Raw genomic sequence first — 26,406 nt, forward strand, 5'->3', positions numbered from 1 at the left:
CTGTATTGGGACAGGGCGGGGGCGCTTGCCAGCGCCACTTGACTGCTTTGAAGGGCACATTTGGTGCCCTCCTTGCATTCTCCAGTTGGAACCAGTTCAGGAAGCTGTTAGCTCCCGCTCTGGTGAGAAACTGGACAAAGGACATGGGAGTATCCTCCCCACTGTCCAGCACCTCCTGTTGGAGGGACCCCTTAATCTTCCCAACCCTTTCCTTAGGATTCTTAAGGGCTTACCTGTGGGTTGTTTCTTAGATTCGTCATGGGACAAGATTCAGATCAGAAGCCTCTTCATCTTCAACCGTCTGGGGACTTTGCTGGACTTCGCTTTGGAAACCGAGACTGCACCTGGGAAGTCTCCTGCTGCTTCTGGCCTCATCGTCCTGCCAGTCTTCTGCGTCGTCTGTGCCTGTGCTCCATACAGGTTCTTCTACAGGCCTGTGGACATCAAAGACACCCGAAGGAATCTCTCTTGATGTGAAGGAGTCACTTCCCTACATCTGCAGGCACCGCAATCAAGCTGACTGGTCTGCTGTTCCTGGTGAGTCCCTTGGATCTTGCACCTTTTTCGACTACTACGTTTGTTACTGTTGCCAAGGCTTGTTGGTGCCCCTGCTGGACACTGACCCTCAGGCTCTTGAAATCCGACGTGGAACAGCTCATGAATGGCTCCTGGACTTCCACAGCGTCGCCTGGCCTGCACAGCTGCAACTTCAAGGGCACCGTCAACTCTCCTGCATCTCTGACATCGGTGGGCATTCGTCTTCCATGCCTCCAGGTCACTCCTGAGCGGCATAGACTCTGTCCCCTCTGCTTGCAGGTACCTCTCATCTTGAATCCACCTTTGGGTTACACTGGACTCTTTCGCCTTCTTCGCCAGCGGCATCTTCACTGAAATCCTCCATTGCGGTCTACAGCATTTTTTCCGACATTACTTCGCACCTATGCACCCGGCTTCCCTGGTGTAGGTATCCTGGTTCCCGGGGTATCCACGGATGGGGTGATTCTCCAACCTTCAATCTTCCACAGGGTTTCTTCATTTGTATTGAGCATGTGGTCGTGTTCCCACTCTGCACATGGCCTCCGTGGTGTGACTGGGTACTTACCTTGGGTCCCCGGCTCTTCTACAGCTTCTGGGTCCAGTCTCGACTTAGGTCGTGGTTTGCATTCCACTATTTTAGTATATGGTTTGGTCTCTCCCTGGAGACAACTGTGTATTTGTGCTATGTACATGTTCTATTATCAAAGTATTGCGTGTATTGTGGTTATATCTCCGGGTACGAGATATTGCAATGTGTTAGTGTTTATTATAAATACATATTTTTATTACTACACTGTGGTTCTTTTTCACTTAACCTTCACTATAAGAATAAGCACTGGTAAAACAAGCTGCTTTCTTTTTCACTTAACCTTCACTATAAGAATAAGCACTGGTAAAACAAGCTGCTTTCCACTCCTTCTGGACTAAGCCTGAAGGATGCTCTCCACAGCTACCACTTAGAGAGCTTTCTAAGGTTGTCTAAGGCCACTAAAATCAACATAAGGGTTTTCTTATTTGTTTTTTTAAAACAGATTTTATTTGTCAAAATAGCACATAAGATGCAGACTTCTGAAACCCAGAGACAGCTGCCGCATGAAAGATACAAAGGAAAATTGACTTTGACCATTTTGCATAGTTAAGAACTGGACAATATGAAAGGCAATACAAATAAAATCAATTCCTGCAACTAACCAACTTCCCCACCTCCCTCCCCACCCCCCAGCGCACCGTCTCCATGTTCCGGAACAACATATTACTGACCCAAGCTGCCATCAATCTACACAAGAGGTCAACATCCGCAATACCATTATCTACTAAGAAATCGCGAACATAAGGGTTTTCTGGATTAGTGCAGAGTGCTACACTTACATAAGTGAGCACCATATACTAAGCCAGCCTCCTACAAGGGGTGAGTAATTAACCATGATTGGAAGGTGGGAGGGGTATGATAGGTGTGAGAAAGTCTCAAACAAAAAGGGGGAAAGGGGAGGGCTTAACAATAATAAACTAGCTTAATATTATCGCAGGTCCAGCATACATGCCCAACAATCAATGTAAACAAAAAGGTATGAAGTTCCTAATATTAACGCAGTGTGTGTTAGAGTCACTCAGGTCCCAGGGTGATGTTGTGAAAGCAATCAGATGGATAGGAGTAAAAGTACTCCTTCTGGAAAAGAAGACCCTCACACACCCAACAAGCGGGTGTCTTGCTTCATCACCGGGTCTTTGCTCCTTATCGGGCCGGCGGTGCAATGCCCGATCAGGCACCCCAAGGGGGCCTTCCTGTCGGAGATCTTTATTTCCAAACGCCGGTGAGTAAGGTGTGTGGGGGGAACAGTTAGTTAAGATAAATGGTGTAGGTGCAAGTGAAGTGAAAGGTAAGTGTACTTAAAACAGGGGTAGGTGATCCACTTCAAACAATTTTAATAAAGTATGGTCACCACCCTGATTAAAATCAAACAATCCGCACATCTCTCACCATTAGGTATGTGAGTAATATGTGCTAGAGGGATAAAAAGGTCGACATGTTTCTTGCCTTTTGTTATATTAAATGGCAATTCTTCAGGACCAATAAACAAACATATACGGCTACCTGCACCTTTTTGGTGGTGGCCACAACCTCTAAGAGGTGTCAGTGGTGGCCACACGTACAGCACCCTAAAAACGTGTGGTACCGTGAATAACAAGAACACACAACCTGTGGAAGAAACAAAAAGTTAAAATCATTGTCATAATAAACAATTCGAGGCATCAGGTTTACTTGAGACAATAGGTGATGTCAGACATAAAACCGTGGCATGCGTCGATTGTGAGCAAATATTTGTAGGACTTTATCAAGGCTGACAGCAAATACTTAATTAAAAAGCCACCTCAAAGATCAACCCCAGCGAGGTTGCATCGATTTATCGAAAGCAATCTAGCATAAACTCACCCTCTTAGGCTGTGGAGAAAATGAGGCCAGGGTAGGAAGGCACTAACTTTTAGTGTCCTAAAAGGAGGAGAGTGGATAAAAAACAAACAACAGATACGTCAGGTAAATATACATCAAGGGCACCCAATATAAGTTGTTGGAACCTTTGTAGTTGGGCGCCTCATGGTATACTTGGGCATGCAACACTTCAAACTGTAACCCAGTCACACGAGGGCGAAAGTTTGCTTCAATGGTCAATAAACGCATAAACTAGGAAGTGGGTATGCGTGTACCTGTGATGGTATAGTACTAATCAAACAATGGTTGCATAAACCAGTCATCCTGCACGTCAGCAATTGTGCATGGCAATTAAGAATGTACGCGATCTAGTCTCAGCGTAGGTCAGTGAGGCACCAAGGTAACGACCATACTAAGCGCAATAACATTGCGTGTCCGACCAGTCTCTCCTGTACATTATTCTGCCAACTAAGAATAAGAAATGCACAATCTAACTCATGGTTGGAAAAAGCAACTGAAAGTACTCACGATTTTCGTTGTGAAAACGTTACCGTATACCTAAGACCCCGCCAGCCGCTCAAGTCTGGTGATAGTAAGCTCGACTTGCTCCAGGTAATGAAAGCAGGTCGGCGTGCTGCGCGGGTACGTGTGGGGCGGTCGCATCCGGTAGAGGCGTGGCCACGTCTCAACCACTAGGCCGCTAACCATGACGTATGTCAGGCGGAAGGGGATGCAACGGGGTTGCTAAGGGGACTCGTACGCGAAGGGGAATCCCTATCGCTCGCGTGCGTGTGAAGCGGTCGCACCCATTGAGGGCGTGGTCACGTGTCACCCAATAGGTTGCTCCCCTCGGAATGTGTCAAACAAAAGGGGAATAACCTGGTGGTTGCTATAGAGACTCGTAAGCGAGGCGAACTCCCGCACGAGAAAAGACCGGGTCCCGGAAAACCAATACATTCGTACATGACTCAATCTAAGGCCCCCTGATAAAATAAATGTATCGACATAAGTGCTATGTACTGCAGATCTTGGTTAATATCAGGCACGAAGTTGTACAATTACAAGCATTGAGGAGGTTCGTACACAGGGTTGTCAACCCTGTTGCTCAATGGAGCTCAAGACCCAAGAGTATGGAGATTTTTTGCGGCAACTAGCACAAAGGAGAGAACCCATGGTGCAAAAATTACCAACAATATTACTACCAAGGGCCAGCAGTGGTTGTGAGGGGTATTGGAGCAACCTCAACAGGTGTACCTCTTGGCGAGGAATTAAGGCTCATAGAATATGAAAAGTCAGGGGGATAGTAGCCTAACTCAAGTAAGCATGCTCCACAGAATGTCCTCATTGAGGCCCGTAGTATCAGCAGCCAATCTTAGGACCCAACGTTGTTCGAGTCTAAAGAGGGCTTTTTTTGACATATGGGGGTGGGATTCTAAAACCACCCATTGAAATGAGGTGGGAGCATGTCGTTTCAGGTTGTAATGAGTCGTCATTTTAGTGTTTGTCTTCGCGCATCTGAAATTACTTTTGTGTTCCAGCATGCGAGTTTTAACTGCACGCGTAGTCATGCCTATATATGGTAAGCCACATGGGCAAATCATCAGATAAATGCAATTTGTTGAGTTGCAATTAGTATGTTTATGGATTTGCCAGGTTACGCCATTAGTGAGTGTCAACTCTTTACTCGTGCGTGTCTGTGGGCACATGGCGCACGACCCGCAGGGGTAGTGACCCTTAACTGGAGGTAAATCCCACAGCAGTCTTTGAGACCCAAGGACTGATTTCCTGGGCCTAGTATGTATTAGTAGGTCCTCCAGGTTACTTGTGCGCTTGAATGCGAACCTGGGGATTTCCAGATCTAGATCTCCAGTGTTGAGAATACCCCAGTGTTTTTTGATGATCGCCTTAATCCTGTTAGAGTCAGGGGTGAAGGTGGTAACACAGGTTAAGGATTGGTCAGATTCCTTAATGTTGACGTCTAATAGACTCTCTCTATTGTTGTTTCTTGCTCGTTTGCGAGCACGAGACACGACCTGTGTGGGGTAGTCTCGCTTGATCAGGTCATTCATAAGAGTTGAAGACTCTTTCTGATAGTCTGCCACAGAACTACAGTTCCTTCTGATACGTAAAAATTGTCCGAAAGGCAGATTTTCCCTCAACGACTTTGGATGGTAACTGCTGAATAAGAGGAGACTATTCCTATCTGTAGGTTTACGATATAGACTCGTAGAGATCTTTTCTCCTTCAAGGCGGATGAGTAAATCCAAGAAGGGAACTTCTGTGTCAGAAATGGTATGGGTAAATCGCAAATAGGGATTTAATGTATTTATCCAAGTACAGAATTCTGTGCACTTCGTGTAATCTCCCTTCCACAGGATCAGGATGTCGTCAATAAACCTTTTCCAGAGCAGTACATTCGCCGAGTAGGGATTGGTAGGATGATGGATTGCCCTAATTTCGAAGGCTGACATGTACATACATGCCAGACTCGGCGCGAATGTACTGCCCATGGAAGTACCCTGGGTTTGATGGTACAATTGTGTGTGAGAAAGTGCCATCTTTCTTGCATGGTATGCCCCACTTTTTGCTGAATTGCTGAATGTACTTTGACTGAGTGTGCCCTGGGCTCCTGCCAATCAGGTACCCAGGTCCTATGTTCCTTCCCTAACACTGTGCTGAAACCTAAACCCAATTGTCATCTCTGGCCATATGTCAGCCCCTGGTAAATGGTACACTAGGTACCCAGGGCCTTGTGAAGGCCCCTAAGGGCTGCAGCTTCCATCAGTGAAGAATGGAGCAGTGTGCTTCCAACCTACACGCCCAGGCTTCCATCAGTGAAGAATGCAGCGGTGTGCTTGCACCCTCCATGCCCACGCTTCCATCAGTGAAGAATGCAGCGGTGTCCTTGCACCCTCCATGCCCAGGCTTCCATCAGTGAAGAATGCAGCAGTGTGCTTGCACTCTCCATGCCCACTCTTTCATCAGCCGCAGTGAAGAATGCAGTGGTGTGTTTGCACCCTCCACGCCCACGCTTCCATCAGTGAAGAATGCAGCAGTGTGCTTGCACCCTCAAGGCCCACGCTTCCATCAGTGAAGAATGCAGCGGTGTGCTTGCACCCTCCACGCCCACGCTTCCATCAGTGAAGAATGCACCAGTGTGCTTGCACCCACCAAGGCCACGCTTTCATCAGCCGCAGTGAAGAATGCAGCGGTGTGCTTGCACCCATCACGCCCACGCTACCATCAGTGAAGAAGGCAGCGGTGTGCTTGCACCCTCCACATCCACGCTTCCAACAGTGAAGAATGCAGAGGTGTGCTTGCACCCTCCACGCCCACGCTTCCATCAGTGAAGAATACAGTGGTGTGGTTGCACCCTCCATGCTTCCATCAGTGAAGAATGCAGCGGTGTGGTTGCACCCTCCACGCTTCCATCAGTGAAGAATGCAGCGTTGTGCTTGCACCCTCCATGTCCACACTTCCATCAGCCGCAGTGAACAATGCAGGGGTGTGCTTGCACCCTCCACGCTTCCATCAGGGAAGAATGCAGGGGTGTGCTTGCACCCACCACGCCCACGCTTCCATTAGTGAAGAATGCAGCGGTGTGCTTGCACCCTCCACGCCCACGCTTCCATCAGTGAAGAATGCAGCGGTGTGGTTGCACCCTCCACGCTTCCATCAGTGAAGAATTCAGCGTTGTGCTTGTACACTCCATGCCCACACTTCCATCAGCTGCAGTGAACAATGCAGGGGTGTGCTTGCACCCTCCACGCTTCCATCAGTGAAGAATGCAGTGGTGTGCTTGCACCCTCCACGCCCACTATTCCATCAGTGAAGAATGCAGCGGTGTGCTTGCACCCTCCACGCCCAGGCTTCCATCAGTGAAGAATGCCACGGTGAGCTTCCACCATCCATGCCCACGCTTCCATCAGTGAAGAACGGAGCAGTGTGCTTCCAACCTACACGCCCAGGCTTCCATCAGTGAAGAATGCAGCGGTGTGCTTGCACCCTCCACGCCCACGCTTCCATCAGTGAAGAATGCAGCAGTGTGCTTGCACCCTCAAGGCCCACGCTTCCATCAGTGAAGAATGCAGCGGTGTGCTTGCACCCTCCATGCCCACACTTCCATCAGTGAAGAATGCACCAGTGTGCTTGCACCCACTAAGGCCACGCTTCCATCAGCCGCAGTGGAGAATGCAGCGGTGTGCTTGCACCCATCACGCCCACGCTACCATCAGTGAAGAAGGCAGTGGTGTGCTTGCACCCTCCACACCCACGCTTTCATCACTGAATAATGCAACGGTGTGCTTGCACCCTCCACGCCCATGCTTCCAACAGTGAAGAATGCAGAGGTGTGGTTGCACCCTCCACGCTTCCATCAGTGAAGAATGCAGCATTGTGCTTGCACCCTCCATGTCCACACTTCCATCAGCCGCAGTGAACAATGCAGGGGTGTGCTTGCACCCTCCACGCTTCCATCAGGGAAGAATGCAGGGGTGTGCTTGCACCCACCATGCCCACGCTTCCATCAGTGAAGAATGCAGCGGTGTGCTTGTACCCTCCACACCCACGCTTCCATCAGTGAAGAATGCAACGGTGTGGTTGCACCCTCCCTGCTTCCATCAGTGAAGAATTCAGCGTGTGCTTGTACCCTCCATGCCCACACTTCCATCAGCTGCAGTGAACAATGCAGGGGTGTGCTTGCACCCTCCACGCTTTCATCAGTGAAGAATGCAGGGGTGTGCTTGCACCCACCACGCCCACGCTTTCATCAGTGAAGAATGCAGTGGTGTGCTTGCACCCTCCATGCCCACACTTCCATCAGTGAAGAATGCAGCGGTGTGCTTGCACCCTCCACGCCCACGCTTTCATCAGTGAAGAACACAGCGGTGTGCTTGCACCCCCATGCACATGCTTCCATCAGTGAAGAACGCAGCGGTGTGCTTGCACCCTCCACGCCCACGCTTCCAACAGTGAAGAATGCAGAGGTGTGCTTGCACCCTCCATGCTCACGTTTCCATCAGTGAAGAATGCAGCAGTGTGGTTGCACCCTCCACGCTTCCATCAGTGAAGAATGCAGCGTTGTGCTTGCACCCTCCATGTCCACACTTCCATCAGCCGCAGTGAACAATGTAGGGGTGTGCTTGCACCCTCCACGCTTCCATCAGGGAAGAATGCAGGGGTGTGCTTGCACCCACCACGCCCACGCTTCCATCAGTGAAGAATGCAGCGGTGTGCTTGCACCCTCCACGCCCACGATTCCATCAGTGAAGAATGCAACGGTGTGGTTGCACCCTCCATGCTTCCATCAGTGAAGAATTCAGCGTTGTGCTTGTACCCTCCATGCCCACACTTCCATCAGCCGCAGTGAATAATGCAGGGGTGTGCTTGCACCCTCCACGCTTCCATCAGTGAAGAATGCAGGGGTGTGCTTGCACCCTCCACACCCACGCTTCCATCTGTGAAGAATGCAGCGGTGTGCTTGCACCCTCCACGCCCACGCTTCCATCAGTGAAGAACGCAGCGGTGTGCTTGCACCCTCCACGCCCACGCTTCCATCAGTGAAGAATGCAGCGGTGTGCTTGCATCCTCCACTCCCCGACTACGTGAATAAACCTAAATCAAGACCTAAACTGGGCAACATCCGGACTATTGTAGTAGCCACCTCCATAGCTGCCAAGGTTTCAGATTGCTTACGTGTGACATTTCTATAATTTCAGTGTAATTTGGAGTGACATTCAACGACTATGAGTTTTCATTTTGCTTATGTGCGACGTGTGCATGGCTTTAGTGTACTTATGAGTGACATTCTGCTAACACGAGTGACACTTTCCTGCCAGAAAAACTAGGCAATGAAGACCCAATACAAAGCTAAATATCCCAAATCACCACCTTTTGAGCACTGAGAAGCACCGAAGCACCCATTCGAAGTAGCCCGATCCAACCCCGTGTATCCAACTCCATTGACACCATCAGGTCTTTCAGCATCAGAAACAGCTCCTCCGACCCAGTGTTCAAACCCTACACAATTCCAGCAGGTGAACCCCTGCTCAATGCACTGGGACCCTTTACGTCATCCTCAAGAGCCAGCCCATCCAGTTTAAAGCAATTCTAAACATATTCACCAAATCCAGCCTGGTCCTGTCCAGCTCCATTACAGGTGTGAGCATTCCAGCCAGATCTAGCCATTCTAGCTGCAGGTACATCCACCAGAACCAGCCAATAGGGAGGCTTTTATTGGCCTGACTAGAATATTAATGTCCCAGCATAAAATGGTTAAATCCCTTAAAGCCTCATTTCGTCGTATATTCAAAACTGAAAACAAAAGAGTAAAGCACTATAAAATGTGTTCCATAGCTGTTTAAATTGTCCGTGGCTGATAAAGTAAACAAAGGAAGCAAAGCAGTGTTAAAAATGAATGCATAACCAACATACACACACATTTGCACTACATCTCTTGCACTCTTTCATACCTTTGTACTCTGTCACACACACACACACACTGCCACTAACACTACCATTAGTAAATTTGCTTTTATTGTGTCAGAAAAGCTAGCCCTGCTGCTTTACCTGCCTGGCCTTTTAGTGAAACATAATAAAAACAGATTTCCTATACGTTATTCAAAATAATACAATTATTGCATTGTCAATGTTTGTTACAAGTATGATGTGAATGAAAAGTGCACTTCCATAAAGTAGCTGTGTGGGGCTTATATTTGGGTTTACGTGTGGATCAAGCAGTTACAGTATTGGAAATGAACTAATCCACCTTCTAACATGTAGTATCACAGCAACCAACTGACCTTATGAAATGCTTGACTTCTTCGGCAACCATGGATTTCATCCAGTAACACATTACATTTTGGGGTTTTTGAGACCCAACTTGCAATGTAAAAGAAAACTACATATCTCTATATGAAGCATTGTGGTGAATGGCTAAATCTGTCACACATTCTTCAATCCACCACCATACCCCAAAGCCTCCGCCCTAGTCTCCCTCCTCTTGCCATCCCACATTCTCAGTTCACTCTCCTCTCTTCCACCAGCGCCATTGTTGCAGATGGAATTAAGTATGCATCTAGTACCATGGAAAGAGCAGGTACTTTTAAGGGGAACTTTGTAGAAATATGTGTAGATTCATGAGAGTTGAGCAATATTTATATATGCACAGTAAGAGGTGTGCTCATGTAAGTGCTGGATGATGGTGAATACTGTGAGAGAATGCAGCATGAGTGATGTGAGTGTATGGTGAAAAATGTGCCGATGTGAGTGTCAGGTGATCTGCATAAATGCAATGTGAGAGGAAGGCCCATGTTAGTGTCAGGTGAGAGGAGTGCATGCAGAATGAGAGGAGCAAGTCCCAGGTAGTGTGAGCGGTGTAAATGCAGGATGAGTGGTGTGCCTGTTTGTGGTGCAGGGTGAATGGCAAGAATGAAGGGCGATCTGTGAGAGTGACTGGTGAGTACATGATGAGAGGAGTTAGACAAGAGTGAGTGGTGTGTTCCTATGATTTCCAGCAGACTATTGTCCCTGTGTGCAGGCAGGATGAACAGGGTGTCTGTATGAATGTTATGTTATGTTATGTTAGCCGAATTTGTATAGCGCACAGCTGCCCCAGCAAAGGGGCGTCCCGGCCCTTAGAGCAAGAAATCGACACACAGACAACCCAGTGGACAGGTGGAGGCAGAGCCTAAGTGTTCAAAGAAAACAGGAAGGTCTTAATGGCCTTCCTGAAGATCAAAAGATCATCAATGGCCCGAATGTGGACAGGAAGAGAGTTCCAGAGCTTGGCAGCAAGCACACTAAAGGAGCGGCCCCCTGCCCTAACCTTTTTAAAGCGAGGAACTAAGGCCATATGGGACCCAGAAGATCTCAAAGTACGTGAAGGTGCATACGGCAGAATAAGATGTTCCAAGATCTGAGGGGAAGAGTATTTCAAAATTTTGAATGAGAGGCAAAGAGATTTAAACTTGATCCTCTGGGATACAGGAAGCCAATGGAGTCCATAGATGGTTTTTTTGGCCGAGCAAAATCTCGGCAAGCCAACCAGAGCCCTGGCGGCAGCGTTTTGAACTCGCTGAAGTCTACAGAGTTCAGCCTGATTGACTCCAAGTAAGAGAGAGCTAGCATAGTCCAATCGAGACAGTATAGTAGCCTGTACAATAAGCTGTCTGGTAGGGGCATCAAAGAATTTAAAGATAGATCTGAGCCTACGGAGAGTACCGAAGCAAGTGGCAGCGATTTTCTTGGTATGGGAAACAAAACTAAGTTTGGAATCTAGCCACATGCCTAGGTTCTTTACCTCGGCAACTGGGAGAAGGGTTGGGCCAAGCTCGGAAGGCCACCAATGATCACCCCAAAGGTAACTCTGCTTACCAATAATAAGCACCTCCGGTTTTTTTGCATTCAATTGCAAACAATTCTCGGTCAACCAAAATGCAGGCTGAGAAGTTTGTCCGTGTGAGTGCAAGGTGAAAGGAGGAAGTGAAGGGTAAGTGGTGTGACTCCAGGGTGAGTGCTGTGCTTCTTTGTGTGATATGAGTTCAGGGTGAGTGTTGTGCCCATGTTAGTGAAGATGTGAGTGAAGTGTGAGCTGTGTGAGTGACAGAAGTGACCATGTGAATGCACAGTGAGCGATGTGACAGTGAGAGAGTAGGGTGAGAGGAGTGACTGCAGAGTGAGTGAATTGACTTATGAGTTTGGGTGTGGGTAAAAGTGCAGAGTGGGAGAAATTAATGCATGGTGAGAAATGTGCTTGCTTGAATGAGACTGCAAAGTTAGCAGTGAGAGTGACAGGTGAGTAAAGTGGCACATGAGTGCAGGGTGAGAGGTGTGCTTGCGTAAGTGCAGTGTGAAAAGCGTGAGTGCATGGTGAGTGGTGTGAGAGCAGTGTGATCGCTGTGAGTGCAGTGTGAGCGGTGTGCTGATGTGATTAAAGGGTAAGTGGGAGGAGAATGGCATGAGTTCATGGCAAGGGATGAGTGCATTGTGGTTGCTGTGAGTACAAGGTGAGCAGTGTGATTCTGTGAGCGCAGGGTAAAAAGAGGAAGAACAGTGTGAGGGTAGGGTAACAGTGTGAGTTCAGCCTGATGGCTGTGAGTGTAGGGTGAGCGGTAAAAGTGACAAGTCAGTGGAGTGTCATGTGCTTGCAGGGTGAGTGGTGTGCTCATGTGGGTGCAGGGTAGGAGGAGGGTGAATTGGTGTGAGTGCATGGTGAGCAGTGTGATCGCTGTGAGTGCAGGGTGAAAGTGAAGGGTGAGTGATGAGAATGAGGAGTGTGGTGTCTGAATGCAGGATGTATACCAAGACACCTGGAGTAACTCAGAATTACATTGACGTGTGGGTTGAATATGCACAGTATAAAGCCTGGCCACAGGCTGAAACCTTTTAGTTAAAATTTGTGCTAGTAGAAGTAGGGCCCACAGAATGATCTTTGGGGTGGTGAATGAATTACATTTCAGTTACAAAGGTGCCACATCTGTGTCAAAACAAAGCAAAAAACTGATCAGTTTGCCATTGCGAGAGGTTACAGGCTCCAACTTCATCAATGACAAGCTTTTAGCACTGATATCCTGGGGCCTTAACTTTCTGTTGGAAACACAATTAAGAACCAATTCAATCCCTTGAGCACTTGAACCCGTGTGTGTGATCAATAATTGTCCATCACTTTATCCTCAACACACAATTCAATACTGTACATAAATGTTAGAGGGGTTTAATGTGAAGAATGCAGCGGTGTGCTTGTACCCTCCACGCCCACGCTTCCATCAGTGAAGAATGCAGCGGCGTGGTTGCACCCTCCATGCCATGGTGGTCGGGGTTCTTCAGTGGGAAATATTGCTCAGGCCCAAGCAGGAACCCAACACACAAATAAAGCAAAGATCCCACCTCGCATCACAGTGGTGATCCAAATGGGGGCCAAAGCAACCACTGATTGCAGTAAGAAATCTGGATTTATTGCCAACTTTCTCAAGGTGCTTTGGTTTCTTCTGATAAGACTGACAAATGTTGTCAGACTAAACACCAAGCCTCCCTTTTGCATCCTGATACACTTCCACTGTCTGGGAAAACAACTTCACCCCCCGACTTGTGCCCAGGAACATGTCTGGGACGTCCAAATGGAACACATAGGCCCTCATCACTGCTTCACATACACGCATACTGGATATACTACAATAGTCACACACAACATACACTTGGACAGGATTAGGTTATAAAACAGGGTATAAATCACCCTTTGCTTGCCTTACATCCTCTGTATACCTTCTATTTCTGAGAATAGCCTCCTCTGTCTCATGCCCATCTACTTCAATCCTTCTTATTGTAACTCTGCAATTGGCTCTTTCTATCTCACCAACCATTCACCTGAAGCCACATAGCCGCCTCTAATTAGCACACCACCCTGGTATTAATTCATAACAAAATTAATGGAGTAAATGCACGCACTGTTTCTTGAGAGCACATTACTAATCACAATAACTAACAATCACCACTAACCTAGGGTTCCAGAGTAGCATTCTACTCACCGTAAAGCGCTTAATGCCTCGCCAGGGTTAATAAGTGCTACATGAATCAAATTACAGCTACAGGTACGTTGAATTTTTTTGGAGGGGGGGAGAGGGGTGAGGAATCACAGGATGATATTTTTTGTGAGTGCCTAGCCATCACAAACAGTCCTGCATTTCTTACACCCACGATACACAGCTGCTATTTCCTTTTTACAAATTTACTCCATCTGTGCAGTCGGCCTTCTCTTCTGGTATGAGGGTATCTCAAATTGAATGAGATGTAATTTCCTCCAATTTAATGTTGGGAAGACCGAGATCTCTGTCTTTGGAGATGCTCCTTTATTGTGGACTCCCGAATGGTGGCCGGTAGACCTTGGTGCTAGAAACACTTTCGACTCCACACCACTTCTTCTTCCATGACTGCGTTTCTCAATAAACTGGGCTTAGAAAATGGTGTCAAGCCGTCCTTCTCTTCAGTAGGACACAGAAACAGGCACCAAGTTTCCTAACCAAGTTCAACCACACTCTGCAGCTTAATAGACCAGAGCATTACAAATTAGGCAACTGAGGCATCAGCTAAGGCAGCCAATGTGCCGATCCTTTATAATTCTCCTGTAGTACTTTTCTTTCTCGGAGGCAAAATTGGCACTTCCACTGCACAAATCATACAGATCCTACACATGAAGGCACTCCATGCACACATACACACACACCGTGCAGTTCATCTACACACACTTAAGCTAAAAACCCATTCTGTCTCGTCAAAATTCTGCAAACCAAGGTGCAGATTTACAAGCCCCTTGCGCCTCATTTACGCCGCCGTTGCGTCACTTTTGTGAGGCAGCGGCGGTGCAAATCCTGCGCCATGGTGCGGGGTACTTACAACGTGACGCATCTGGGAGATGCGTCATGTTGTAAAGCCCTGCGCCACATGTAGGCTTTCCTGCGCAGGGGGGGGGGGTGGCGTTCCGGCACAGGAACGCCTCCTAAAAGTGGCTGAGTGAAATCTACAAGATTTCACTCCGTCACTTTTAGGCCCATGCTGCGTCAAAACCCTGCGCCTGCTTGAAGCAGGCGTAAGGATTGACGCAGCATTAACAAGATAGGGCCCCCCAGAGCATTGCTGGAGCTGCGTCGCGCTTGCGACGCGACTTCAGCAATGCGCCACTTTTGCGGCACAGATGCGTCATGCATCTGTGCCGTTTTTGCCCCATGGTGCGCCGCATTGTAAATGCGGCGCATCCATGGTGGCAGAGCTGTGGCGCTGACCTGGAGGGATGCGCCAGTTATTGTAAATATGCCCCCTATTACATATTCAGTGCGTCGGCATAGAAGCACTTTTTAATGCCACTAAAATGCACAGGTAGTTAGACTGAAGATGCAATCTGAATGACTGTGCAGTATGTGCTCCACTTTATTAATGATCAGGAATGAGCAAGTGAGGGCGGAGAGAGTATTGGAAGAGTCTGCTTCCATTCCGAATGGAAAGCTGAATTGTGTGACCGTCGGCCAAAAGCGACCACGAAGGGACTCGAACCCTCGCTCTTCTGATCCGAGGTCAGACGCCTTATCCATTAGACCACGCGGTCAAGAAGGCGTTGTTTTCCTTTTGTCATTTAAACCTCTTTCTTCATGAGTGTAAAGCTCAGTTTTATGCTCTACATAGCTCTGGATGTTAAAGACATGGAGTGAAACTGTTTTGAAAGTAGTACAAACTGCTCCTTCCTGGATATGCTAATTCACACACTCACACAGGTTGTATAAGTTTCATGAATCCTGACTTGACCTATTCAAGTGGCTGAAAGCCTGTCGCCACCTTTAGAAACAACATTCACACCAATCCAATTCAAATCATTTTTTCCAAAGTAATATGTTCTGCCGGGTCAAAAGTGCATCTTACAAAGATAGGCATTTAAAAAGCTACTTTGGAGTTTCAGAACACCAACATGACTCTGAAGCGTACAGAAGTAAAATGGGACCGTTTCAAGGTACCGAATCCCTCATAAGCTTCTGAGAGGAAGTCTGTCATAGATATATCTAATTTTCTGGAAAAGAAAGAGGGAGGATATTAGTTTGCACCTCAGATGGGACTCGAACCCACATTCCCTGGCTTAGGAGAGCACTGCCTTATCCATTAGGCCACTGAGGCACACATAATGCAGGTAAACAACCTTTACCACAAATCTTTTACCCCGCATACCATGGTATCGCGGCTCAATTACATTTTTGTGGTGAAAAATGCGGAGTGATGGTATGCGGGATGAAAGTATGCGGGATAAGGTCGTATATTTAGTTGCTGTGCGTGCATGGAAAAAGTTTCTTCAAGATCTTGATGCGGTCAAATCACAGACCTGACCCCTTTTGTGTTTCGAGGATACATTGGTGTTGAGATGGATGCCCAGTTTACATTTGACCTTCAGTGGGAATGGAGAAGGTTGCATAAATTAAGGCCAGCTGGCCATGACCCAGGAAGGAGATTATTTAGGTGATAGCAATGCTTCCGTTTCAGAAGGATTTAGCTTCAGAAAGTAAGAAGACATCCACTAACACGTCAAAATGAGGAAATTGGTCAAAGTTTTTCCACCTTGTGAAAAGGTTCATATGTGCACTCGGATTAGACAGCCTAAATAATATTTGAATGGTGTCCACATACATACAGAAACTGTACCTGAGATGTTGTAGAACAGTGGATTAAAGGCAGAGGAGGCAGCACTAGCTACCCCTTAAGGAGCACCACAGTTTAATTGCTTTACTGTAGAATCAAAAGATGGTAACACTACTCTGATGATGATGTAATCCATTTGATGACTTGGTCGCCAAGCCGCCAGCACCTCCATCTTCATTGTTTTTCAGGCTGGAATGATTTATGATATTGAAGGCTGCTGAAGGGTCTAAAAATACTAGGGCTCTCACACCCACATTATGCTGACAAGGCGTCAAATACCATCCTAATCCAATAGGACCACCTGTGCTGTACCGTGTCAAAATCTATATTGGAAGACCCCTTTTCTGCAATGGCAGTAGCTGTGGATTTTGTGTACTAGCTCAGCCAGCACCTAGCAATACCTGGAAACCTACACATTTTTTACAACTTGACAACTGAAGAAATCTAGGGTGGAGTGACTTGTGTGGCTCTCACCAAGTTTCTTTTACCCAGATTCCCATGCAAACCTCAAACCATTACTAAACATCAAATTTTCCTCACATTTCCATGATTGAAAGTTTTGGAATCTATGGAAGGCCGCAAATGTCCTTCCACCCAGCGTTCTCCTAAGTCTCCCAATAAAAATGGCACCTCACAAGCCTAGTGCCCACAACTGGAAAGGGCCCAAAATGCAATATGGACAAATCACATTTTTCCACAGAAAATATATTGCTTTTTTTGCACAGTGGGTAGCAGTGGATTTTGGGCCCTAGCTCAGCTGGCACTTAGGGAAAGCTAGCAAACCTTGCCATTTTTTGAAACTAGACACTTCGGGAATCCAGGGTGAGGTAACTTGCATGGCTCTCACCAAGTGTTTTCACCCGGAATCATTTGCAAACCTCAAACTATGACTAAAATATATATTTTCCTCACATTTCTGTGATGAAATGTTCTGGAATCTGCAGGGACGCCACAAACTGCCTTTGACCCTGCATTCCCTCAAGTACCGCAATAAAAGGGTGCATCACTTGTGTGGGGAGGCCTAGTGCCCGTGACAGGAAAGGGTGCAAAACACAACATAGACAAATCAAATTGTTCTTTTCAAAACTGACTCTATCTTTGTAATGTGGATAGCTGTGGATGTTGGGCTCCAACTCAGACGGCAACTAGGGAAGCCTAGCAAACCTTTTCATTTTTGATAACTCGACACCTTGGGAAACCCAGGGTGGGGTGACTTGCGCGGCTTTCACCAGGTTTGTTTTACCCAGACTCCCTTTCAAACCTCGGGGCATATTTACAATAACTGGCGCATCCCTGCATGTCAGCAGGGATGCGCCAGTTATTGTGCGCCACAGCTCCTCCACCATGGATGCCCCGCATTTACAATGCGGCGCACCATGGGGCAAAAATGGCACAGATGCGTGACGCATCTGTGCCGTAAAAGCGCGACGCAGCTCCAGCAATGCTCTGGGTGGCCCTATTTTGTTAATACTGCGTCAATCCTTACGCCTGCTTCAGGCAGGCGCAGGGTTTTGACACAGCACGGGCCTAAAAGTGACTGAGTGAAATCTTGTAGATTTCACTCAGACACTTTCAGGAGGCGTTCCTGCGCCGGAGTGCCCCCCACCTGCACAGGAACGCCTACATGTGGCGCAGGGCTTTACAACGTGACGCATCTCCCAGATGCGTCACGTTGTAAGTACCCCGCACCATGGCGCAGGATTTGCGCCACCGCTGCGTCACAGAAGTGACGCAACAGCGGCGTAAATGAGGCGCAAGGGGCTTGTAAATCTGCCCCCTCATACTTTAACTGACACACACATTTTCCACATAGTTCTTTGATGGAAAATTCTAGAATCTGCAGGGAGCCACAATCTTCCTTCCACTCAGCACTCCTCATGTTTCCATACAAAAATGGCACCTCACTGATGTGGGTAGGCCTACTGGCTGCAACAGGAAAAGGCCCAAAATGCATCATGGACACTGCACACTTTACCACTCAAAATTGACCCTTTCTTTGTAAAGTGGGCAGATGCGGATGTATGACCCTAGCTTAGCCAGTACCTAGGGAAACCTAGCAAACGTGCACATTTTTTAAAGCTAGATAACCAGGGGAACCTAGGTTGGAGTGACTTGAGTGACTCTTGCCAAGTTTTACTACGCACAAGCCAAACGTTGACTGAAATCACACAATTTCCTCACATTTCTGTGCAGGAATGTTCTGGAATCTGTGGGGAACCACAAATTTCATACCACCCAGAGTTCTTACATGTCTCCCGATAACAATGGTACCCTGCTTGTGTGGGTGGGCCAAGAGACCACAACACTAAAGGCCCTAAAGTTCCTTGCTGGGCTACCACCTATGGAAACCTACCAACCACAGAAATGTATGAAAATTAGCTACCCACAGTATTCCACGGTGGTGTGCCTTGTGTGAATCCCACACAGTTTTCTTACCCACAATGCCCTGTAACCCTCAAAATGTGGGTAAAATCACACATTTTCTTTAATTTTTGAGATTGAAATATCCAGAATATGGAGGAAACCACAAATTTCCTACCACTCACTGTTCTTCCACTTGTTCTGATAAAAACGCTGCCTTACGTGGGGGGCTAGGCCTAGTGCCCGTGACAGGATCAGATCAAACCAAGGTCAATGAGAGCTACACTGTCAATGAGAGCCAACACCCTTATGTATTTTCTTTCCCTGGTGTCTAGTGGGGATTATAACCCGAGGGGCAGATTGGGGCTAATAATCCCCATCATCCCTCTGGGGGATCAGAAAGACTGCCTGTGCCCTTTTGGGCCCACTCCTATCTTTTTGTATCCCCTGGTGACTAATGGGCCTTCTGCTCTTCTGGGGAAACAGATTGATGGTAATCATCCCCATCTGCCCCGCAGTAAGGGACAGAAAGACTGTCTATATCCTTTTTGGGGAGGGGGAATGACCATGCCCATGGTTGGCAGCATCCAACCCTATGTGTTTTAAAGAAATAAAATGTGCCTTGTTGTGTCTAGTGGGCTTTCTGCACCCCAAAGGGGGCAGATCACGGGTAATTAACCCGTCCAACCCCCCGAAGGGCAGAAAGACTTTCTTTTCCTTTCTGGGCTGGGGGCATGGCCATGGTTGGCGGCCCTGCTTCTATGTTAATTTTGTTAAATGTTTACCCTGGTGACTAGTGAGCTATCTGCTCCCCAGTTGGGAAGATTGGAGGCAATCGCTAAATCGGCTCCCCAGGGAAGGCATAAACATTGAATATTTTCACAGGGTGGGGGAGCACAAACCATTTCCCAAGTAGCTGCTCCCCCAAAATTCCTGGTGTCTAGTGGGTGATCCCTGCTCAAGGACCAATCTCCTGTGGCTAATCCCAAGGAGGGATTCACAGGGCAGAGACACCATTAGAAAGAGGAGACTCTCCCATTTCCAACAATACCCCTCCGAAGAGGATCAATGCACGGGAGCTTAGATATGTCCCTGAGAACCGATGGAGTAAAAGTAAAATGAGCCCATTGGCTCGTTTTGCTCTCACTATAAGAAGTAATGATGTCAGTGCGCGCTACGCGTCGATCATCAAAGTAAAAAAAGACACTCAGGCTGCTCAGAAAGCTCTTCATGCGAAGTCTGAACTGCACAAAGAAAAAAGAAAACCCTCGGGTGCAACGAGGCCTTTACAACCCTCCCCAGTGTTGGCCAATGGCTGACAGATGCACTGGGGAGGGGGTGCGAGTGTTTGCTGCGGGCCGATACCTACATCAAAGGCGTTGATGTAGTAACGTTCCAAAAAAGAGCAACCCCACCAATAAAATGTCTGTGTTACTGGCTTGAACTTGTAAAGTTCCCCAGCCGCCTTTCGTCTATGTTAGCAATACAGAAATAACACATACATATATACATACAAAATAATGCACTAATCTGGAGTCAAGCTATAAAAAATTGGAGTAAAGATATAATTTTTGGAGGGACCTAGTACACACATTTTCACCCAGTGTGACCAATATAATGTATTTCCACTTAAAAGAGCTTTTGAATATATGTACTTATTATATTGCTGTGACTATATATGTTTTTATTGTTTTAATTATATCAGCTCCAGGAAAGTTGCGTCTTGCAAAGTCGCTTCAATCATGCCAGAGGACAATTAGTCAATTGATGGCACTTCCTATAAAATAATTTCCCCGTGATGTGACCCGGCCAGAAGAGGAAGGGGTTTCTCTACAGGGGAAATGCTCCACCACGGAGAAGTTAGTATAGAGAGAAAACATTTCCAAAAAGGAAATTGTGCAAATTCTCAAGGAATCTGCAGGGAAAGCTGTGCCATGTGCAGGTTTTCACACAGATTCCCTGAGGTAAAGGTCTAAGGGGTTCATTACAATGGCGGGCAGCGTAACGGTAAACGGGACGACCGCCAAAGGTGCAGCGGTCCTGCTGTGGCCATTAGGATGCGACAGCCAACCTGGCAGTCGCATCCTGCATATTTAACATTGTGGCGGGTGGTGCTTTGTCCAGCCCCAGCCACAATGTCAAATATGCATGTTGTGCAAACACAACGCGACAGGCACCGTGCGGTGCCTGGCACCTTGTGCATGCCAATGTAGGGGAGTACCATAGGTACCACCCAAGTGCACCCCCCCAACACCATGGGGGCCCGCAACGTGCCCCCAAAGCCATAGACCGCATGCCTTTCCATGGCAGCCTCGCCGCCATGGAAAGGCCAAACTCCACAAACATCATAATATGGCTGGCGGTGACTGCTAGGCACTGCCACCATATTATGGCCCAGGACATCACGGCAGGCAATCGTAACGATTGCGTACCTGCGGTAAAGCGGCGGACGGTCTTTCCGTCTGCTGCTGTGCCCCCCGTCATGGTAATTGGGCGGGGGTAAATGGCGTGCGGGCGGGGAAAGATGTCGGACGGATCGCCACTGCCAGTCGGGTTGTGGAGATCCGCCCGACATCATAATGGCCTCCTAAGTATAGATGTCATACTTTTTGGGGGGATAATCACCAATTGACTTTAGAAATCATATATAGGGCCCACACGGCATGTCCAGTTCTAGTGACAAATGAAGACAATTACGTCAGCGAGGGGGCCCTACCCATGCAAAATCTTCACCGTAACGCACAGATTTTCAGATGCGGGATCCTGAGTTTTGAGACTCTATAATCTGTAATGGCTCATTACTAGATCCAATGAAAGGATAACAAGTTGACTGTTTAGCTGGTTATGGGACATTAGTGACGTGAACTATGCCCTACAAAGACACCAGTGAACCAGAAACCCCTGATCATGAGGTCTGTGACCTTCATCTATTTAATGAACACAAGAAAACTAAAGGCATATTCACAAAGTAAATCTACACGTGTAAATGTACTCTTACAGTTTGGAGTAAATTTACTACTATTGGCTAGTCACCATGTGGTGTAGTCACTATGGAATGTAATGTTACTCAAAAATGTAGACTTACATGTCCCCACCCACCCCCTGAATTCAGGGAGTGGAACCAAATGTATTAGTGCAATGTAAGTACTTGTAACTTTCCACATGTAGACAGAGATCTCCACAACCAGGGCAAAGATCTATGGTGAAGTATAGGGAAGAGTTTAAAACTTTATTAAAGTGTTATCAAAATTATTTTAAAAATGTATGTTGAGTATTAATGTGATTTTACTTTATATAGTCACTATAAATGCAGAATAATATTTAAAAAATTACAGCTTTATTAATTTCTTTTTAAATAATGATTGCAGTTAAATTGAATATATTAAATTTAAAAGAAAATTATTGGTCTGGCCGAAAGTAAGAAAATTATATTATATTATGCATTTGAAATTCTTTAAAATGTTGTATGGAAATAACAGTCATTCAATTTGTTTTATAGAAACTAATGTTACATACTTTTTACATTTTAAAATGGTTAATTAAATTTAAAATATATTATTAATTTTGTTTGTAGACTTTGGTTAACAATAATAATGGCATTTTATTTTAAGTTCCCATCTTTATTATTGTCTATGGAAGGAAGTTGCAGCAGCTGTAAGTGGCCCTGGATGGAGCTGGACTTACTTCAAGTCTGAGGGGTAGACCTCCGCATGTGAATAACATTTAGGAGTACACCGTTAGCAGTACTGTAGTACTACTAAAACTATTACAAAATGGAGTTGGTCAATAGACTCCTACATGAGTCCAGCTTTGAACACCTGAACTAAGAAAGTCTCTAGTGGCACTGTTGGTGTGGACATATACGGGTGGTGGACTTGTGGGAGCATGTCTGTTTACCTAAAATGCATAGAATGTACGGATGTAGGCTTTTAGCTGAAGAAATGCCAATTTAGGCCTTATCGTCCTTTTTGCTGTGATGCTGCAGTTTAACAAGTGATTCTAGCTGCTGTTTATTCTGTGATAGTAAAGACTTGTAAGCTCTTCACAAGCTCAGAAATCATTTCATTTGACTCCCTAGCCAGAGTGCACCTTCTCAATGACCTACAACTGATCCAGCCTCAATAGCGTCCAATGCAACATTTCATGTACTGAGAGCAGATGCTGTGAACACTAGAACTACATGCACTGGAATAGTGAGAACATTCTACAATGTATTTAATTTCCATTTGTTGCTCTTTGCTTTATTTCTATTGGTTGTGCATGAACCGTGTACTAATGTAGTAAATGTATGAAGCTTTTGTCTAAAGCCCTATGAAAGGATACAACTTCTCTATGTTAGGAGAAAACCCTTGCCCACTCTCTGTAGGGGAATATATGCTAGACATTGAATAGAACACTACTGAGTTTTGCTTTACTTACTATTAAATCTAATGCCTAATGGTTTAACTCTGTATTCGATTATTTAAGTGAATCTCAAAACGAAGATCCTTGGCTGTCGTTCTTCATCAGGAATGCTTTGTTGTTGCCTTCAGAACTTTTGTAATCTCACCTACTATGTGATAGGAGTCCATCATGGAGCACCAAAGACCGGTAGGGACTCACTGCTCCCGGTCCAGTGTTGACATGCAATAGAGGAATTTATGTATGGGTTTCCATGCCCAAATACTTTCTTATAAAGGGATTTTTGTGAGCCTTGATGTTTTTTAAGGCAAGCAACTAGCATCAGAGTGTTCAGCCACTTGGTCGTCCAAAGCAGTACACATGGTTGATTCAAGGTGCATCTTTTGCACAAAACCCAAATCTCTTGAAAGGAAAGGTCCCCATCTAACTCCTCTAACTAAAGGGCATATTCACAAGGAGCTATCGCCGAGTTAACAGCACATCACCACAGCCAAAGAAGCGATAAAAACATTGTCCCATTCACAAGCTGGTGCAAACAGCCCATAGCACCAGATTATCTGCAAAAAACATTGCACAGATGACCACGGCAACTATCACTAATGAGATGCAGAGTAGGCGTTCCTGTGGCAAAAGCCGCGACGACAACACTCCTCAACATTCACAACGACCAGCCACATCGGCGATAAGAACACAAAACAGGCGATAAGGCGCGTTAGCAGCAGGGATTATACACCTGCCCTGACCTGGTGTAAAGTCGGATGACAACCAGCACCATGAAATGGAGCACAGCCCAGAGCCACACCTGAAGAACAATAGATGCCATGGAGCTAGTAATCATGCAGTTCATAGCCCCAAGAGGGCCACAACATCCACCGCCACCACCTCTAGGACCCCCCCTCCCCGGCACCCCCCCGAAAAGACATGCCACATCAACTACACTTAAACATGTACCCAAAAATCCGCCTGATGTCGCACAATCACATCTGGTAACATGCATGTGTCGTCACAAAAATGAGCATCACACATTCAGTTTCGAAGCAACAAATGAAAATGTATTAAAATAAAAACTGAACAGAAATGAAGACACATGGCGGCTCATCTTGCGACAATCTGTAGACCACAGCCTGCAAGAAAAAATCATGATGAGAGGGTGTGTCCTGCGCACATCAAGGGACAGAGAGAGAACGAAGGAGAGAGAGAGGAAGAGAGGGACAGAGAGAGAGAAGAAGAGAGGGGGAGAGAGAGAGACAGACAGACAGAGAGGGGGAGAGAGAGTGCCGCCCCTGCGCACCCAGGCCACACTGATCACCTGCTGCCACCGGTTGGTCTCCAACCACGTGCCGGTATGTAGTGCAGTTCACCAGGTCACACATCTGAGACAGACCCGTCATCTGAAACAGAGTCCAGATACATGAATGGCACAGTACATACAATTGCACAAGACATAATCGCCTGCCCGCCTCTGCGCACGCAGGCAGAGGCACTCCAGCCCCTCCCGCTGCCCATCAGAACATGACCGCCCCTGCGCACCCAGGTCTCACTGCTCACCTTCCATCACCGGCATGTGGAAAGGGGTCCCAACACGTGCCGCTGCAATCCACAAGCCCGCGGACATGGCACCCTCCACATCATGCAGCCTCGCTCCGCAGGCCACCAGGTCACACATTTGATGCTGGCTCTTGATTACGCCATGGCCAAGGACACAGGGCACCATCGCAGGCTGCACACCCGCTCAGCCCAATAGGTGCCACTAACTCTGTGATCCCGAATGCGACGCCACATGGCGGTAGGTCGCTCTGGCCTACACTGCGGTCCAGCAGGACACACCGAACCCGAGCTGTCCGGACTGCCGGGACGGGGCATCATCGCAGGCTGCAAGCCCGCTCAGCACTTAAGGTGTCCCTACCTCAGTGCACCCAAAGTCACCGTCCCGTTGCGGTGTGCCTGTGCCGGCCGCAAGGCTTCGGGTGCCACTAACCCTGTGCAACCCCAGTTAGTGCCACGTGGTGGTAGGCCTGTGACGGCCGCATGGCTTTGGATGCCACTAACCCTGTGCAACCCCAGTCAGCGCCACGTGGTGGTCGGACCCCGACAGCTGCACGGCTTCCAGTGCCACAAAGCCTGTGCACAACAACTTATGGGCCCTTTATGATTGAGAACCGTGGAGCGACCGTCATACAGGCACCACTGGAAGAGGGGTATGTGATGTTGTCGGCCCCTTATGTTGGCGGGGTCACATGGCCTGTGGCACCAGTGCCGGATGGGTTTGGTGTGTGTGCAAACCTACCCTCAGGGAGTAGCCGTGACATGCTGACAACTAGACCAATGACCTGCACACCACCAGCGATTACGCCTGCGATGGGTAGCAATGAGGGCCCCCCCTCAGAGCGTAAGCGGATTGGTCTGGCCTGGCGTATGTCGGACCAGCGCAGGGCTTGCAACAATGACTCGGGGGCTCTGGGGATGGTTCAGTCCAGGTCCGGACAAGGAAGAGACTGAAGCGTGTGTCCCTGTGATATCGTCCACAGCACCCAGAACACAATAGGCAATGTGGCACACTGTGACTGGCATCCCACTAGATGAGCATCATTGACGCAAGGGAAATCACTGTCCCTACATTCATACACACATTCAAACATGAATGATGAAAGACATAACACAGCATTGCATTACTGGATGTTTATTGCACATCCAGTATGGTGTTGCAGCTGGAGCGGTACAGGGCAAGGCCAAGCACACTACACAACATGGGCCCGTGGAGGGCCAGCCAAAGTCCATCCGGGGATGACAATACTGCGAGAGAGGAAGGGTATAGTCTGCACTCTGGTCGCCGTGTCATTGGTCATCAAACAGGTTATGACAGCTCATGTCGCGGTCCAAGGTAAGTGGAGCAGAGTGTATCAGGGGTCAGTGGAAGGTCAAGGGGCCATGTGCGGCACCAAGAAGAAACAGGCCAGTTGGCTGAAATGAATGCTAGAACCTCCTTCTGATCACAATCCCATCCACGTCCTCGTTCTCGGATGTGTGCTCTACCCCACCTGTGGCTGTTACAGTACCAGCTGCGGCACTGTGTGCCACTGACACATCAGGGGCCGATGGAGGATTGTCAATCGCACTGTGTGGCAGTGACACTTCAGGTGCCGGAGTGGATACACCTGCCGCACTGTGAGGCACTGACACACCAGGGGGCGGAGATGTGGATGGTGTGGAGGCAGCAGCATTCATCAGCAACACGTCTTGTGGCAGCAATGCCATGATGAAGATCTGCAGGGCATGATAGACCCCAGCTACATTTCGCTGATGTGCAGCGGTGGCTGTCATCCTTTCCGCCTCCGTCCGCACGATGTACTCCATGAGCCTCCACATGTGTGCCAGCTCACGGCTGGTATCGCTGGAGCCATTCTGAGTGGACAGGTGTTCTTCTCTCCGCTTCCTGACTCCAGCGATGTCAGTCAGGGCTCGTTGGAGACCATGGAGCGTGCCTAGACACTCAAGGATGGCGTCCAGTT

At 47.6% G+C, this 26,406-nt stretch overlaps 1 protein-coding gene across 5 annotated transcripts in view; it reads left to right on the forward strand.

Moving 5' to 3' along the window:
* Nucleotides 1-22,942, forward strand: part of LOC146770465 (vacuolar-sorting protein SNF8-like) — a 296,161-nt gene extending 273,219 nt beyond the window's left edge. For 2 of the 5 annotated variants that reach the window (XM_085640436.1, XM_085640441.1), the window contains one exon: nucleotides 22,575-22,942. In XM_085640436.1, the coding sequence (XP_085496562.1) occupies nucleotides 22,575-22,607 (33 nt within the window). In that variant the 3' untranslated portion in view covers nucleotides 22,608-22,942. Of the gene's footprint in view, nucleotides 1-22,107 lie in introns of all 5 variants that reach the window. The other 3 variants (XM_085640437.1, XM_085640434.1, XM_085640439.1) reach the window with 3 other exon arrangements.
* The last annotated feature ends 3,464 nt before the right edge of the window (nucleotides 22,943-26,406 follow it).

Source organism: Triturus cristatus, unplaced genomic scaffold (assembly GCF_964204655.1).
Source record: "Triturus cristatus unplaced genomic scaffold, aTriCri1.1 SCAFFOLD_205, whole genome shotgun sequence".
Classification (NCBI taxonomy): Eukaryota; Metazoa; Chordata; class Amphibia; order Caudata; family Salamandridae; genus Triturus; species Triturus cristatus.